This window comes from Brienomyrus brachyistius, chromosome 18, assembly GCF_023856365.1.
Source record: "Brienomyrus brachyistius isolate T26 chromosome 18, BBRACH_0.4, whole genome shotgun sequence".
Lineage (NCBI taxonomy): Eukaryota > Metazoa > Chordata > Actinopteri > Osteoglossiformes > Mormyridae > Brienomyrus > Brienomyrus brachyistius.
The window spans coordinates 13,059,347-13,073,546 of NC_064550.1; the positions used below are offsets into that span (position 1 = coordinate 13,059,347).

At 44.9% G+C, this 14,200-nt stretch overlaps 2 protein-coding genes across 3 annotated transcripts; one reads left to right on the forward strand and one right to left on the reverse strand.

Annotated features, from left to right (window-relative positions):
* The first annotated feature begins 603 nt into the window (after positions 1-603).
* On the forward strand, positions 604-8,225 carry slc25a1a (solute carrier family 25 member 1a). The gene is made up of 9 exons (XM_048984314.1): positions 604-1,261; positions 2,046-2,153; positions 2,293-2,392; positions 3,581-3,719; positions 4,918-5,002; positions 5,318-5,422; positions 5,887-6,002; positions 6,123-6,196; positions 6,891-8,225. The coding sequence occupies exons 1-9, from the start codon at positions 1,009-1,011 to the stop codon at positions 7,003-7,005; spliced, it is 1,095 nt and encodes a 364-aa protein (XP_048840271.1). The 5' UTR covers positions 604-1,008; the 3' UTR covers positions 7,006-8,225.
* Positions 8,226-8,412: 187 nt separating this feature from the next.
* nle1 (notchless homolog 1 (Drosophila)) lies at positions 8,413-13,821 on the reverse strand. 2 transcript variants are annotated; one of them, XM_048984313.1, is made up of 13 exons: positions 13,752-13,821; positions 13,066-13,246; positions 12,695-12,912; positions 11,936-12,015; positions 11,768-11,844; positions 11,446-11,543; positions 11,139-11,331; positions 10,582-10,717; positions 10,384-10,430; positions 9,501-9,703; positions 8,968-9,127; positions 8,804-8,874; positions 8,413-8,714 (listed from the first exon to the last, which is right to left on the reverse strand). In XM_048984313.1, the coding sequence occupies exons 2-13, from the start codon at positions 13,198-13,200 to the stop codon at positions 8,702-8,704; spliced, it is 1,431 nt and encodes a 476-aa protein (XP_048840270.1). In that variant the 5' UTR covers positions 13,201-13,246; positions 13,752-13,821; the 3' UTR covers positions 8,413-8,701. The 2 variants fall into 2 exon arrangements, with proteins under 2 accessions (XP_048840270.1, XP_048840269.1); XM_048984312.1 differs by lacking the exon at positions 13,752-13,821 and adding an exon at positions 13,487-13,733 and having other exon boundaries at positions 13,066-13,307.
* Positions 13,822-14,200: the final 379 nt, after the last annotated feature.

Genomic DNA, 14,200 nt, shown 5'->3' on the forward strand with positions numbered 1-14,200 from the left:
TCATCCCAATGCAAGTACAAAACATGCCCTTCCCAATTACTTATAAATTTACTTATTACTTTCAAACTTCAGATGTCTAATTAAATTCGAGATTTAATTAAATTCTTTGATAATTATATTACCGGCCAGTTAATAGTGTATTATTTCTTTATCGGACAACAGCTAAAAACTGTAGTTACATTAGTTATTGTAATGAAATGAATTGCCCAGCTATCAAGCTACAGAGTCGTTTACACATGCATAAAATAATCAAAGCAAGATTCAGAAAAGAGAAATATTTTTACAAAGCTCATTGCAAAAACGACCTAGTGAAATGTATGATTAATCTGATGCTCTGAGCTGTCAGGAGAAATTAATTATTTCTCAATCAAACCCGAATTTTTTTAACAATAGTGTCTCCTCGAATAGGTTCCAGGGCCAGAATGGTCAGATCGTTACATGTGATTATAATTTATACGACTGATTTATCGTTCGTGCCGATGAATCACAAACCATTTTCTCTTAGCCAATCATGTTCGCCCATGACTTCCGTGGCCCCGCCCAGGATCAACCACGCGATTGTATGACCCAGCTGCTTCATTGTTCTTCGAGAATGCCCTTTAGTTGATCTCGTACGTCTGCGTCGCCCAGTGACTTGAGAGCGTATCCGGCGTGTGGCCAATAAAAACGATTTCGCCGGCGCGTTCTTGACCAATGAAAGACCACAGCGCGAGGTTACGGTTACCTCGGATTGATTCCATTGGATTCTCTTGCAAGTGCGGCGATGCTATTGGTCGCCTGGGCTAATCAATAGGAAACGCATTAAATATACCAGAACAAACGAGCATGGGCCGATTCCTCCAGTTGCGAGACATCGTTTTCTTACTTAATATTCATGAGCTTCTGCGGCTGCGGATGGAACTGTGCTTCGTCAGGCTATAGCTCGCGCGGTTGGCTCGCGACTTGGATTTGTGCCATTGTTCGGTTAAAACAGTTGCTGCTTGACACAGCTGCTACTAATAAATCATAATGTCGTCCTTGTGGAAGCCTTTCTCTGTGTCAGAGGGGCCGTGCAGTAGCTTGGAGCCCAGGCGAGGATGCTCCGAGCCGACGCGTCTTCGCACGCAGAACCCGAACAAGCGCCTGGGTGCTGAGTTCACGGGGGTGGTGTCTAGTTGTTGTCTCCCGGGTGGGAGCCGTCTGGGTCCCCCTAGGAGGGCGATTTCGGCCGCGGCGATCGGTGGAAAAAAGATAACACACCCAGGGAAGGCGATTTTGGCAGGTACTGGAGCGACGCACCACCCGTCTGGGAGTTTTGGGGCTTTTACTCCTAAGTCAAAGGCGAATTATGGGGTGGGCGTCAGCTACTCGCCAGTTCTGAGTATGTTGTGTCGCCCGATTGCTCTAATTTACTGTAGTAGGAGAATAGCTAATGGCAGCAAAACCCCTGCACTGAAGATAAAGGACATGCAATGTGGTGGTCATCTCAGCCCCATCTGATTTGTTTGTGTGTAAAGGCGCTTCAGGTTTACATATAGCTGGGCTAGTTTGTCCCACTGTAGGACTGGGGATTGGGAATTCTCGGGAGCCGACAGTCTCATATCCGCTCGAAGTTACGTTAGCAGCGGAATATTCGAGTCGATGCGGCAGAAATCGAACTTTCAAAGCGGGAATTTACGGGACTGTTGAGGATCTCTCTCCTCCTGTATGAGGTTTATTAAATAATACCCTGTACCCATACATTCAAATCGACTGAGACATGATGATGAGAAATGTTTTCAATTATGTATACTATTAAAACTTATAGGAACTTGTGCCATTATATACATTTTTAAGCAGGACAGAATGCCTTCCTGGTCATATGAGCCAGGTCTTCTATTGCCAGTGAGCTGACAGTTAAGCAGCTTGTGATCAGAATCTGTGAAACTGATGTGTAACATAATCATGGGAATAGATCCCAAATTCAGCTAACTGCGTGATACAGATAAACATAAATAAGTTTGTTTTTTGTACCAATGGGAGAATGAAATGTATACTAACTTTTATTGGGTTTCCTGTGATTGCAGGTGGTATTGCAGGTGGCATTGAGATCTGCATAACCTTTCCTACAGAGTACGTGAAGACACAACTTCAGCTGGATGAGAGAGCCAATCCTCCAAGATATAGGGGCATAGGTGAGGCCTGAACAAGTGATTAATCATTGGTGGACTACCTGGTTTATATTGACACTGGACTATTGGTGTGTGACTGTCACTTTAGTTTTTATGTGTATCTGCTGTGTATGTATGCTAAGGTGGTGTGTCTTACACCCAGGTGACTGTGTGAGACTAACCGTGCAGGATCACGGACTCCGGGGGCTCTATCGAGGCCTGAGTTCCCTGCTTTATGGGTCCATCCCCAAATCCGCCGTCCGGTAGGGATGCAACCTTGCAAACACACACAAGCATTAATACTCCTCACTGTGGGAGTATAGCAGTGAGTGTAGTAGTAATACTGCAGCTTTAAGTCCCCTGTCACTGTGGGAGTATATCAGTGAGTGTGGTAGTAATACTGCAGCTTTAAGTCCCCTGTCACTGGGGAAGTATAGCAGTGAGTGTGGTAGTAATACTGCAGCTTTAAGTCCTCTGTCACTGTGGAAGTATAGCAGTGAGTGTGGTAGTAATACTGCAGCTTTAAGTCCTCTGTCACTGTGGAAGTATACAGTGAAAGTTCTGCTATCCAGCAGTATAGCTATTCCTGGATGGTTGAATGTTAGTCTTGATAAATACTGAATTGTAGCTAAATACTTTCTTTCTTACTTGAACCATTTTGTACTAATTTTTACTGATCACTGTACTGTTATCTTAACATGCTGCAGTGTTACTGCCACACACAAGACTGCAAGGTAAATAATGGCCAAACAAGCTGAAAGACTAAAGCGTGCCACTCCACAGGCGTGCGGAGGAACTAATGTATGTGTTGCCCAATGCTTTTGTTGTTTATTTGGTTAATTTTAGTTTAGTGTAAAATTCTAATAGAATAATATTACTACTATTTTATGAATCTTTAGACTGATATTTTAAAACCGTGCTGGATATTGAATGCTGGATCCAAAAGCTTTTACTGTGGCTTAAGTCCTCTAGGTGTGAGTGGATCCGGAAATGAAAGCAATCCCAGATTGTGTGATGCGGAGAAACATAAAGTGGAACCTGTAGGTGTTTGGCTTTTGAGGAGGCATGGGTCGGGTGACCGGCTAATCCGTCAGCAGGGACACTCTGCTACTTCCGGTTTTACTAACTACTTTGAAACTGAGAGGCTCCTGTACTCGGTTAAATTATTTGGTTCGTCTTGTACTTTTACTGGTTTGTTTCATTGATTGAAAGACTCGTCCAGCTGTTTCACATTAACATTAGTGACACGTGCATGATTAAGGGAGACTGACAAATCAGCACACAGCAAGAACTCGGCGCTTAATTGAAATCTAGGCTCATTTAATTGAAACGGTAGCTTACAAACCCTGTCGTGGCTCATAGTGTCTCTCCTGACATGGATTAGGTGGTCACCCTAGGCGTGGGGGCCGTCTTATCGCATGATCACAGCACGCCCTCATGCTCCTTCTCAGGTTTGGCACATTCGAGCTGCTCAGCAACCCCCTGCGAGACGCCAATGGCCGCCTGGACAACACCCGCAGCCTGATGTGTGGGCTCGGGGCAGGTGTAGCTGAGGCCATCCTGGTGGTCTGCCCCATGGAAACACTCAAGGTGAGCAGTCATTCCCTGGAGGCGCCCGGCTGGATCAGGAGCAGAAGCAAAACATCCACAAATAACATGGATGTCACCTCTAGGCTTCCGTACCAGATGGCCTTCCAGCCATCTTGAAAATCCCAAACAGGACCAGGAGACATGAAGCAACATAACCAGAGGTCAACACTCACGCTAGATGACATTGATTTTGTGCCAAGTATGCGGGCATGACTCCTGCTACATTCATACAGGGACCCGTTAGCACACAGCAGCAGACCCAGTATTCCATAGTCCTGTTGCTCCATCTATAGAAGCTTCACCCTGAAGACCAGCTTCACCCTGAAGACCTCCTTCACCATGACAGCTTCTCTCCGGCTGCTTTCTGGCCACGTCTCTCTGCAGCTGCTGCAGTAATCAAGGCCTAAATCATAGTCTCCAGCCTTATTTAGCACATGGGTGCGGGTTTAAACTACAGTGAAAAAAGGAAAATGTTTGTTTACTATTTATCTGGGGGTTAAACATGTTTCCTTAGGGGGGGAAAAAAACACTATTTAACATTAAAACATATGTGAATAAAGAGTAACTCAATAAAAATTTAGCAAGAATATCTTCTGTTCTCCAAAAAGTTACTGATGTCTTGTTGGACGGCTAGATGAACATCGCTTTGGTTCCCAAAACTCTCCTCAGGGGCACCCCAGTCATTCAGTGTTATCACTTTAAATTTCACCACCAGCTCGCTTAACTAATAAGTTTTGAATAGTTAAGTAACTCATTGAAGTATTGATTAGCCAAGTAAGGCGTGCAAGTGGTCGAATTTACAAGTATGTCGGTGTATTGGATGGTTGCTGGAAACACTGGGGTGGTTTTGAAGTGGACTTCGAACTGTTTGAAGCTGAAACAGTTTGACAGACATAGAGCAAGTTTTACACCAACATATGAATATCATTTAAACATCATTTTCTTTGGCAGCGTAAGATTTTACAACTTGGAAGCTCCAGCCAAAAATTCCCTGCAAACCCAGACCCTTCATCTGGGTCATCCTGGTCCATTTGGCTTCTGCCCCATGTGTTCACCAAGTGGAGATCAGTTCATTGCCCTGCTCCTCAGCTCACCTAGGTGTCCGAAACGCATCAGCCCCAAAGCATGATACAGATATATAGTTCTAATAATGGCAATAAATGCATCGCTTCTGCTTTTTTTTTTTTGTCTGTTTTAGGTGAAGCTCATTCATGATCAGTGCTCTCTGCAGCCTCGTTACAGAGGGTTTTTCCATGGGGTACGAGAGATCATCAGGGACCAGGGTAAGAGGGGCGCTCCCTACCTGCTTATCCTTCAAATTCTTTGTAGGGGTCCGTCAGAGCGATGAATTTCAGCAGCGCGAATACTGACGTCCTGTTTCATATTAATGACATTTCATCATATCTGAGAACCGGATCCTTGTTTTGAGTTTTAATTTATTCATACAGCCCCGATCTGTTGGTGTCAGTTACCGGTACATATTTTAATTATGTATGTAGGAGTTGAACTTTCAGCCTGAAGGTTGTGGGTTCAGTTCTCAGCAGGTCAGCTGTACAGGCAGTTCTTGAACTCTTTTGTTTTGATTTGTTTGTGTGCAGGGGTGCGTGGAACCTACCAGGGCCTGACCGCCACTGTGCTGAAACAGGGTTCGAACCAGGCTATTCGATTCTACGTGATGACCTCACTCCGGAACTGGTACAAAGGTGAGTGGGCCAAGGACGGAGGATGGGACCCTGCACTTCCTGTAAGAGATTCAAGCACAAACAAAGGAGTTTTAGACCACTCCGATGGGAAGACAGACCTCTAAACATGGGGAGCTGGGGGTGCAGGTAAGGAACTATGATCTGAACGTTGATGTATTTTTTTTTAAGTCATATTATTAGCCTGTTGCATAATTTGTAAAAGTTCACATGGGTTTACTTGGTGTTTTAAAACCCGGTCCTTGGACAGCCACAGACAGTCCATGTTTTTGCTCCCTCCCAGATAGTCCATGTTTTTGCTCCCTCCCAACTCTACACTGGAGCAAAAGCATGGACTGTCTGCGGGTCCCCAAGCACCAGATTGGGAAACACTGGGTTTACTGAATGACATGATCTTTAAGTGTGTGAGTGAAGATCAATGGGACATTTTTTTGTTACGGAGTGTCACCCTGCCTACTGCCCCCCAGGCGATGATCCCCGGCGTGAAATGCACCCAGTGGTGACGGCGGCATTTGGGGCACTGGCGGGGGCTGCCAGTGTTTTTGGGAACACACCTCTTGATGTGGTGAAGACAAGGATGCAGGTCTGTGTCTGTCTGTGTGTTTTTAACCCTAAAGAGGGCGACAGTCAGACTCATCAGGGTGCTTTTACACCCTGTTTCTGCATTAGCTGGTGTATGTCTAAAGGCGTCTCTCTGTTTCAGGGCTTGGAGGCTCACCGCTACCGTAACACCGTTGACTGTGCCTTTCAGATCCTGCGCAACGAAGGTCCACAAGCGTGAGTGTCTGTCTCCCCCCCCCCCCCCCCATCTGCATGGGCAGTAATAGTAGCACGCTGTGACTAAATGGAATACCATACTTAACATGCTACGGCTATTCATCCATGTCAAAGGCTATTCAAAACCAACAGTGTTCACCGAAAGTCTGGCACGTCGCTTGTTTTAATTCTCTAAAAATGTTGCGAATTTATTGGCTTCATAAAAGTCAGTTGACAAGTAATGTTTCAGCACATTTTCTTGTCTTTTTTTTTTTTGACTGACTAATTCAGTTCTGTTCTTGCAATTTTTATATTAATTCCAATTCTATTAATTGGCTCCCATAGGGATACTAAACACGAATGTTTGGTGTTTTATGTTGCTGCAAAGATGTTGCTAATTAAAAAGCATCCAATGAAACTGCCTATAAATGAACTTTTTAACTCTGATCTCCTTCAGAACTATAATTTTAGTTTCAATTTATTGCTAAATGAAATGAAAGTTTTATGAAACTACCGGTTGTTTCTAATGTCATGTTTTTTTGTAAACAAATGAGTAAACTAATGATTTTTGTTATAAAACCAATAAATTTGAAATATTTCTACTGGATATTTCTAAGACCTTCTGTGAGCACGGTACACCGGTATAATCTGTGATCTGTTCCCCGTCCTGTGACGTTACCACCGCCTTCACACGGCTCCTGTCGCCAACCTGTAGATTCTACAAGGGCACGGTCCCACGACTGGGCCGTGTGTGCCTGGACGTGGCCATCGTCTTCGTCATCTATGAGGAAGTCGTCAAGATGCTCAACGACGTCTGGAAAACAGACTGAAGGAGGCAGAGACAGAGGGATGGAGTAGACGTAGAAATGCAGGCTATACTCACAAGCTTCTAACGCACAAGATTTTTTTTTCTACTGTTCAACAAAGGGATGTAATTCTAGGTTATGACACATTTTAGTTTTTTTTAATTTTTTTTTTGTGGAAAACACTGGTATTTTGATCTGGTCCCTGTTGATTGGTCGAGCTTTGGTCAATGCAGACGACATGTCAAAGGGTGTGAATACCAGCCGCGCAATGTACGTTTCCTTCGGAATTTACTGCCTTGCTGTAGGACATTTGTTTAACAAGGTTGCCGGTCATTAACACGAGCCAGTTTGATGCTAATTAGCGTACAGACCTGTATTCTTACCTTAGAGCCGAGTCATTTTGCTTTACGTTGGGAACAGGATTATAGGAATGGCCCTTCAAGATTATTTTTGAATTATTGTTTCATAATCACCCTAAAGTTTTAGTATCTCTCTTGGTTCTCGTGGCCTAAGGTGTATGAACATCATCTTTCTACATGAGCACTTAATCACAAGGAGCAATTGAAATAATGTCACTAATCGAGCTAAATTAGCTATTAGCGCTGAATTTATCAGCTTAGGGAAGGGCTGGGAAAAGCGGAGCACATTTCAGGCTAGAGGCTAGGATTTAATACTGCTGTTACGTACAAACCAGTACCTAATCCTGGGCTGGAGAGAGGCATGTTCCGTAGAGACGGCTCAGAATCATTACTGCTCCAATCCGGCTGAGCACTTTATGATTTTTTTTGTGGCTGACATACTGTTAGATCAGTATCCCCATTTTTGTACGAAATTTTGTGTTTGCTTCAGCTGATGCCATTTTCACACTAACATTTACATTCCTGCTTATCCTGCCATTTTCATGGGGGGGGGGGGGGGGTGTCTTCATGTGTAGAATTGTGCCCAGTGCTCTTAAATCCTGTTGTGGGGTAATATACCCATTGCACTAGACATCCAAAGCCTTTGGTGGCCAGCATTGTCACACTCAAGGTGAACTGGTGCCCTCTACTGGCTCGGCTGTCCAGACGTGCCAAAGGCAGGTACTGTTTTTCTGCGCCTTGTTTCGCGATGGTTTTTGCCACAAAATGCCACAATGTGTCCCATAACTTGCTTCCGTCTCTCACATCCCTCCTACGTGTCACCAGTTAAATTTTGGTTCTGGGGTGGGATTTTAGAACAAGATTAAATATTTATTAATAAACTGAGCTCCCTTTTGTTTTTCTGTCCTCAGTCTGTTATAGTTTTGGTCCAACAACCCAGCAAAAGTGGGATTCAGACTTAAAGGTGGAGTGACCCTGGCTCTTTAAAGTACGACTCACAGGCATCCCTAATTAAAAGCAGAAAGAAGGAGCACAGATGTCATGCGAATTACAGTGCGAGTCACCTTCAGGATTTCAGTTGGTAACATTTATTATCTGATAGCTTAATGTCATGTACATATTTCTGCATGTCTGTGCTGAAGTGGAACGGAACATGTGACGACAGTACAAGCGTACTAAAATAAGCCTCTATACATTCCTGCACACCACATGACAATGCTTCCTGGCCTTTGACAGCACTGCAGCACTGGATCACCATGAGCAGAGCAGTGGATTGTGGGTAAACAGTCTGGTTAAGGCTTTTTTTCCACCTCCTGGCTGGCAGAAGGCCAAAGCGACAGCCCAGCTCACAGTGAAAACGGCTACCTCCTCCAGCTGAGAGAGTATGAGGAAGAGAAGCAGAGAGTGTCAGTCCGGGCATCACACCGCTTGTCAAAAAACACAGGAGACGTGATGAGACTCACATCCGCAGACACTTATCCTTTCCCCCACTGGCAACCCGCTGTCCGTCTGGACTCCAGTCGACTGCAAACACCTGTGTGCGTATATGAAACACATAGTATGCCGTGATAAAATGTTCCACGGGTTGCCATGGCAGACAGTGTTAATCCCCCAGGTATCCTCTCACCTCATCAGCATGTCCGGGCAGGTCCACAGTCAGCTTGCCCGTCTTGATGTCCCACACCTTCAGGGTGCTGTCACTGCTGCCGCTCACCAGGAGGCGGCTGTCTGCCGACCAGGCCACCTGGTACACCGAGCCCACATGGCCCCGCAGGGAGGTGAGGTACCTGGGGGGGGCCGACATGTTGGTCATAGTGGCAGCAGGGATGGATGCACCGCCGTGGCAATTTTGACTGATACCATTAACATATATTTTTATCAAATTCCACGACAATCTGCTAACCTCTGAGCTATTGCCAAATCATTTACATTATTTTAGTAAGTATGTCTTCAGTTCTAGTGCCATAGTTAAAAATTGAGGGATATATTATGAATTTTTTTGTGTCACTTTGTTTCAACAAATTCATTTGATTGTGGGACAAACCTTCTAGATGATTATAAAAAAACAACAAATGGAAATATTAGAATACCCCCCCCCCCTTTTTGTTCAGTCTATTTGTTTTCCCGAAGCACCGACCCCATGTTAACCCCGCCACCTACTTGCCCGTTTTGCCATCCCAGATCTTGACGGACTTGTCGAAGGAGGCGCTGGCCAGCAGACGGGTGTCGGGAGAGAAGAGCACCTGGTTGACGAGGGCGTGGTGCCCCGTCATCCGTGCCACCGGCTTCTTGTCCTCCGCCGGGTTCCACAGGTACAGGGTGAAGTCATCGGAGCCAGATACGAGTCGCTCGGGGCCCTGGCCCTGGAAAGAGCAGCACGGACATGAGGCTGACGTCGCCCCAGGGTCGCACGGACATTCATGAAAACAAAGTAAGAGAAAACAGTTTTGTAAACTGAAATAAGAGGAAAAACAAAATTAATCAAACCACTATAACTAAAGGAAAACTATTAAATTCTGAAACTGAAAATAACCTTCAAATACTTTTTCCTACCATTTTAAAATATTTAGATAAAGTTAGGAATTGTTTATATTTAATTACCATTAGTACCATTGCCCATTTTGAGGACATTAGTATATAATGTGCATTGTGTAATTGTGTAGGATTCTCTAAAGATCAGACACATAACAGCTTTGCAACTTTCATTTGAAATAAAATTAACTTAAAATGTAGATTCTTGGAACCTGAACGCCTCTTAACTCGACTAACACGCACGTCGGACAGGTCTGTTGAATATTTTTCCAACTTGTACCTTGCCCTATATCCTGGAACTCAACCGTTCCCACCCAAACTTGTACGGGTCGAGACGCATTCAACTGTACCGATTGGGACCTCGAACGGGTCGGCTGACAAAAACATAGCCGCAACTCAACCGAAACTCAAAATGTGACAAAACAGATAAACTGAAAATGATGTAAAAATAAAAAATGAAAAAACAAGAAACTACTTGTATAACAACGCTGCCTGCGATGCACACCCTTACCTTCACTTTGTTATATCTCTGTAAGGCTTTGTCCTTCACCTCCTCCACTGCAGGAGAAAAATATAGACACGACAAAGCAAATTAACACACAAAATGCGGAATACACTTTACAACACGTCCCACATTCATGCTTCAGAGCAAACGCGTGTGAATTGTAATCAAATGCTAGCTTTTTTTCCACAAGGGGGCAAAACTTACACGATCCGCCAATATCCTGGGGGTTCACAGTTGCAGTGGCAGGCTCGAACGCCCCTGTCCGTAGGGCGTAGTCTGTACTGAGGGCCAGAGTGTTAACCCAGTGTGCGTGGCCTTGTAAAGTACGACACTGTATGCCCTGAAAGATACAGCAAGACAAGGGGGCGTTTATTGATATGCCTTCTTGACCGTTCTTGTGCTCTCATGTACTTATTTGACGTCGTCTTCCATTGCTGAAAACCAGTTCCAATGCAGAAGTACGGAGAACAGTAAAGATCTCCGAATGTCGTTCTTGTTCCGTCCACAAGTATCAGGGATGCATCAGTTGCATCCTCAGCAATGACAACAATCCCATGATTCATTGTGTCCCAAGTTCATACTTGGGAGACAAATTAGCAAGACCGCTCTTGCCAAGAACACATGCATGTTCTTTGCATTCTTGGTATTGATATAAACACTCAGTATTTAAAAGTCTGGATAATGTGAATGACATCATCAAGCAATCCAAGGCTAAGCAAGTCACCATCAGGCACACCAAACACACAAGGTCAGGCTCCTACATCTTTGGCTCGCCACACTTTGATCGTCCTGTCCTGGGAGGACGTGTACAGCAGGCCGTCGCCCCCCCACTTCACGCAGGTGACCGACTGGGTGTGGCCCGTCAGGATCTTATCACAGTGGCCGAGGACTGTGTCCCAGATTCGCACTGAGCAGTCCTTTGAAGAGCTGGCCAGGTAGCGGCACTCTGGGTTTCTGGGACGCGAGAGATGAGACGGACTTACTGTGCAGGAAACAACAGTCTTTGTGAACGAGGAGAGCAATTCAGGAAAGTACAGAGGCCAAAGCGACCCTTAGACGGGAACTCACAGGTGTAGCGGTTCCCAGCACAGCCAGGTGATCCACTTCGTGTGTCCCGTAAGAGTCCTTCCTACCTGTTGCCCTGTGGCCGGGTCCCACAGGAAGATCTGAGGGGAGCAGAGCAGACGCCAGCTGGGTAATTTAGGATTCACTGGCCGATTTGTAAAGAGCGATATAGTGTGGAATTAGGTGACGGTCACAGCAGAAACAGGACATTTGTAGCACAAAATTGCTTGCATTTGTTTATGCATTTGCATTAGGATCTGCTTAGTGCAACATTAAAGATCAGTCTCCACTGTTGACTATTCAGTAGAGTATAAATCTCACTCACCTGGCTGTTCTTGCAGCCAGAGGCCAGTTTCTTGCCATCCGGTGACCAACAGATGGACAGCACCCAGTGTGCGTGTCCTGCGAGGAGAACCAGCATGTCACTCCGATTCAGTGATCTCACCGTGCTGCCCCCCCTCCCCCCCCCCGGTCCCTCAGGCTTTGAACAAACCTCTGGCAGTGTGGTGAGGCGTTTCAGTTGTCAGATCCCAAAAGCGGACCGTTGTGTCCCCTGAACCACTGGCCAGGTACCTGTCAACAGGCAAGTCAATAGCAGGCATTGTGTTCTCTGTCTCCTTAAGGACTGGATGTGGGTCTGCAACTCACAACAGGGCTGGCAGCTCTCACGCACTGTCGTGACACTTCTGCTTTCAGACTCTCGGGCACGCAAGAAATCTTATGGCAAATTTGTATTAATTCATTATAAACCCACATTTAGCTACATCAAAAGTGTTGGGTACTTTGCAAACCCTACAGAATATTTACAAGGTAATAAAACTGTTATATACATGTAAATATGTCTGCAGATTTTGTGCATGCAGACTCGGATTTACAATCTTACACCAGCCAGCTGACCAAAGTTGGCAACCCTGTGACAATGTGTTAGTTGCCTTCATTCCAATTAATCGACTAATCTGTTTTAATTTGCAATAACAAATTTAAGTAGCCCATACCCTATTAGGTAACATTAGCCAGCTGCTAGATATAATTTCATTGCGGAGAGCCATCAGATGTGACACTGTAGTGTATAACACTTATTGCAATGTATTGCATCCTTTTGGCAAATATGAACTAGAGTTTTTCAGTAAAAGACGACAATTAAAATCCACGACGACTTTGTAGTCTAATCGCTGCTACCCTGCTAAAAAAAAAAAAAAAAAAACATCCACAGGATCTGGAAATCGCAATTCTGCACTTCCCTCTTACTCACTTTCCAGTGGGGCTAAAGGCCACCGAGATGACAGCCTCCGTGTGGCCCGGCAGCGAGCTCGTACAGCGGGCCACTGCGCGTACCCGGAACACGGCCTGGGGCTGGTACACCACCGGCAGGACCCGCTCCGTGTCCACACCCAATGACTGCACGCAGGCGCAGAGGGATGAGAGCACCTCTGCATCGTTCACGAAGAAAGCTAGGGGCACCGGCTCTTCCTGTGGATATAGGTGCTAATTAACACCTGATTCAGATGTACAGCGATTACGTCACCTGATTGTTTGTCGGCACGGCGAAAACCAATATGCAGAAGTAAGAAGAGCACTATTAATACAGCTCCCCTACTGTGTGCCACCCATATGCATATGCACCTTTTGCAGCAGTGCATTGCAGACTAGTTGCAACTTGTCCGTGGTGATGTCCAGGGGCACATCGAAGGGGGAGCCGAGGATCTCGCCCGCCTCGTCCTGGAACTGGATCAAGAGACGCTCCGCGTCGCCGCTCATCTTCGCCGGGTAAACGTCCGATGCTCAGCTATCAGATGGGAATGTTCTTTACGAGAGGGAGGTTTGGATACGTTTTCAGATGCATTTAATTTAATTAACAATAAACAGTGAAATGTTAAGGAATGAAAACTTTAAAAACAGCTAAACAAAGTGTTTTCCTGCGGCGGTCTGTTAATTCATTCTGATATTGTTAGTTACCAAATACACATTATTTTAAGAATATCAATGATTAATGTAAGGTCACCGGTTCGATAAGAGAACCCATCTGGGTTACGTTACAGGATATTAGGTTGTTACGAAGACGTCTCTTGAAATATTAGGTATTGTAGCGAAAAAAGTCTACTGCAAGAAGAAAACTAGTAAACAATCAGTGAGCATAAACAATGTAAAATCAATACGAGTACTCCGTAAAATGCCGGTTAAAGGACTAGATTACCAAGCTATACGGTTTGCTCACGTAATACATTATTAAAACCTAAATAACAGTAAAATGAACAACAGCGATTATTACTAAAGTGAACCAGCTTGAAAGAGAGGATACCTCCTCGTACCTTATAAGTTGTCAAAATCCACACGTGTAAAATGTGTTGAAAAGACGCGATCCTCTTGCGTCTCAATGACGACAATAGAAAGCGCCAAAAAACGTGTAACATGCTGCCGTCTAGTGGTGGTTCTAGTTTTCAATATACGTGAATATGACATCAAAAGAAAGTTCTATTGTACTACAACCAACAACTACAGCAAATGATTCTGCGTATCATGTAATATTTTGAGTGATATTTGCAGACAATGGCAATAAAAAGCTTGCAGCAGCTACGAATTTCCAAGATATGGCGTAATTTAACTATTGGCAATAAAGCCATCTGTCTTCCAACTGGCTAGAGCCTATGCCAGGAAGGAGAGCACACAAGGCTGGAGTACAGCCTGGACAGGGTGCTGGTGAATCATAGGGCACTTGCATAATAATTCATCAGAGGCAAATCAGAGACACAACCTGAAC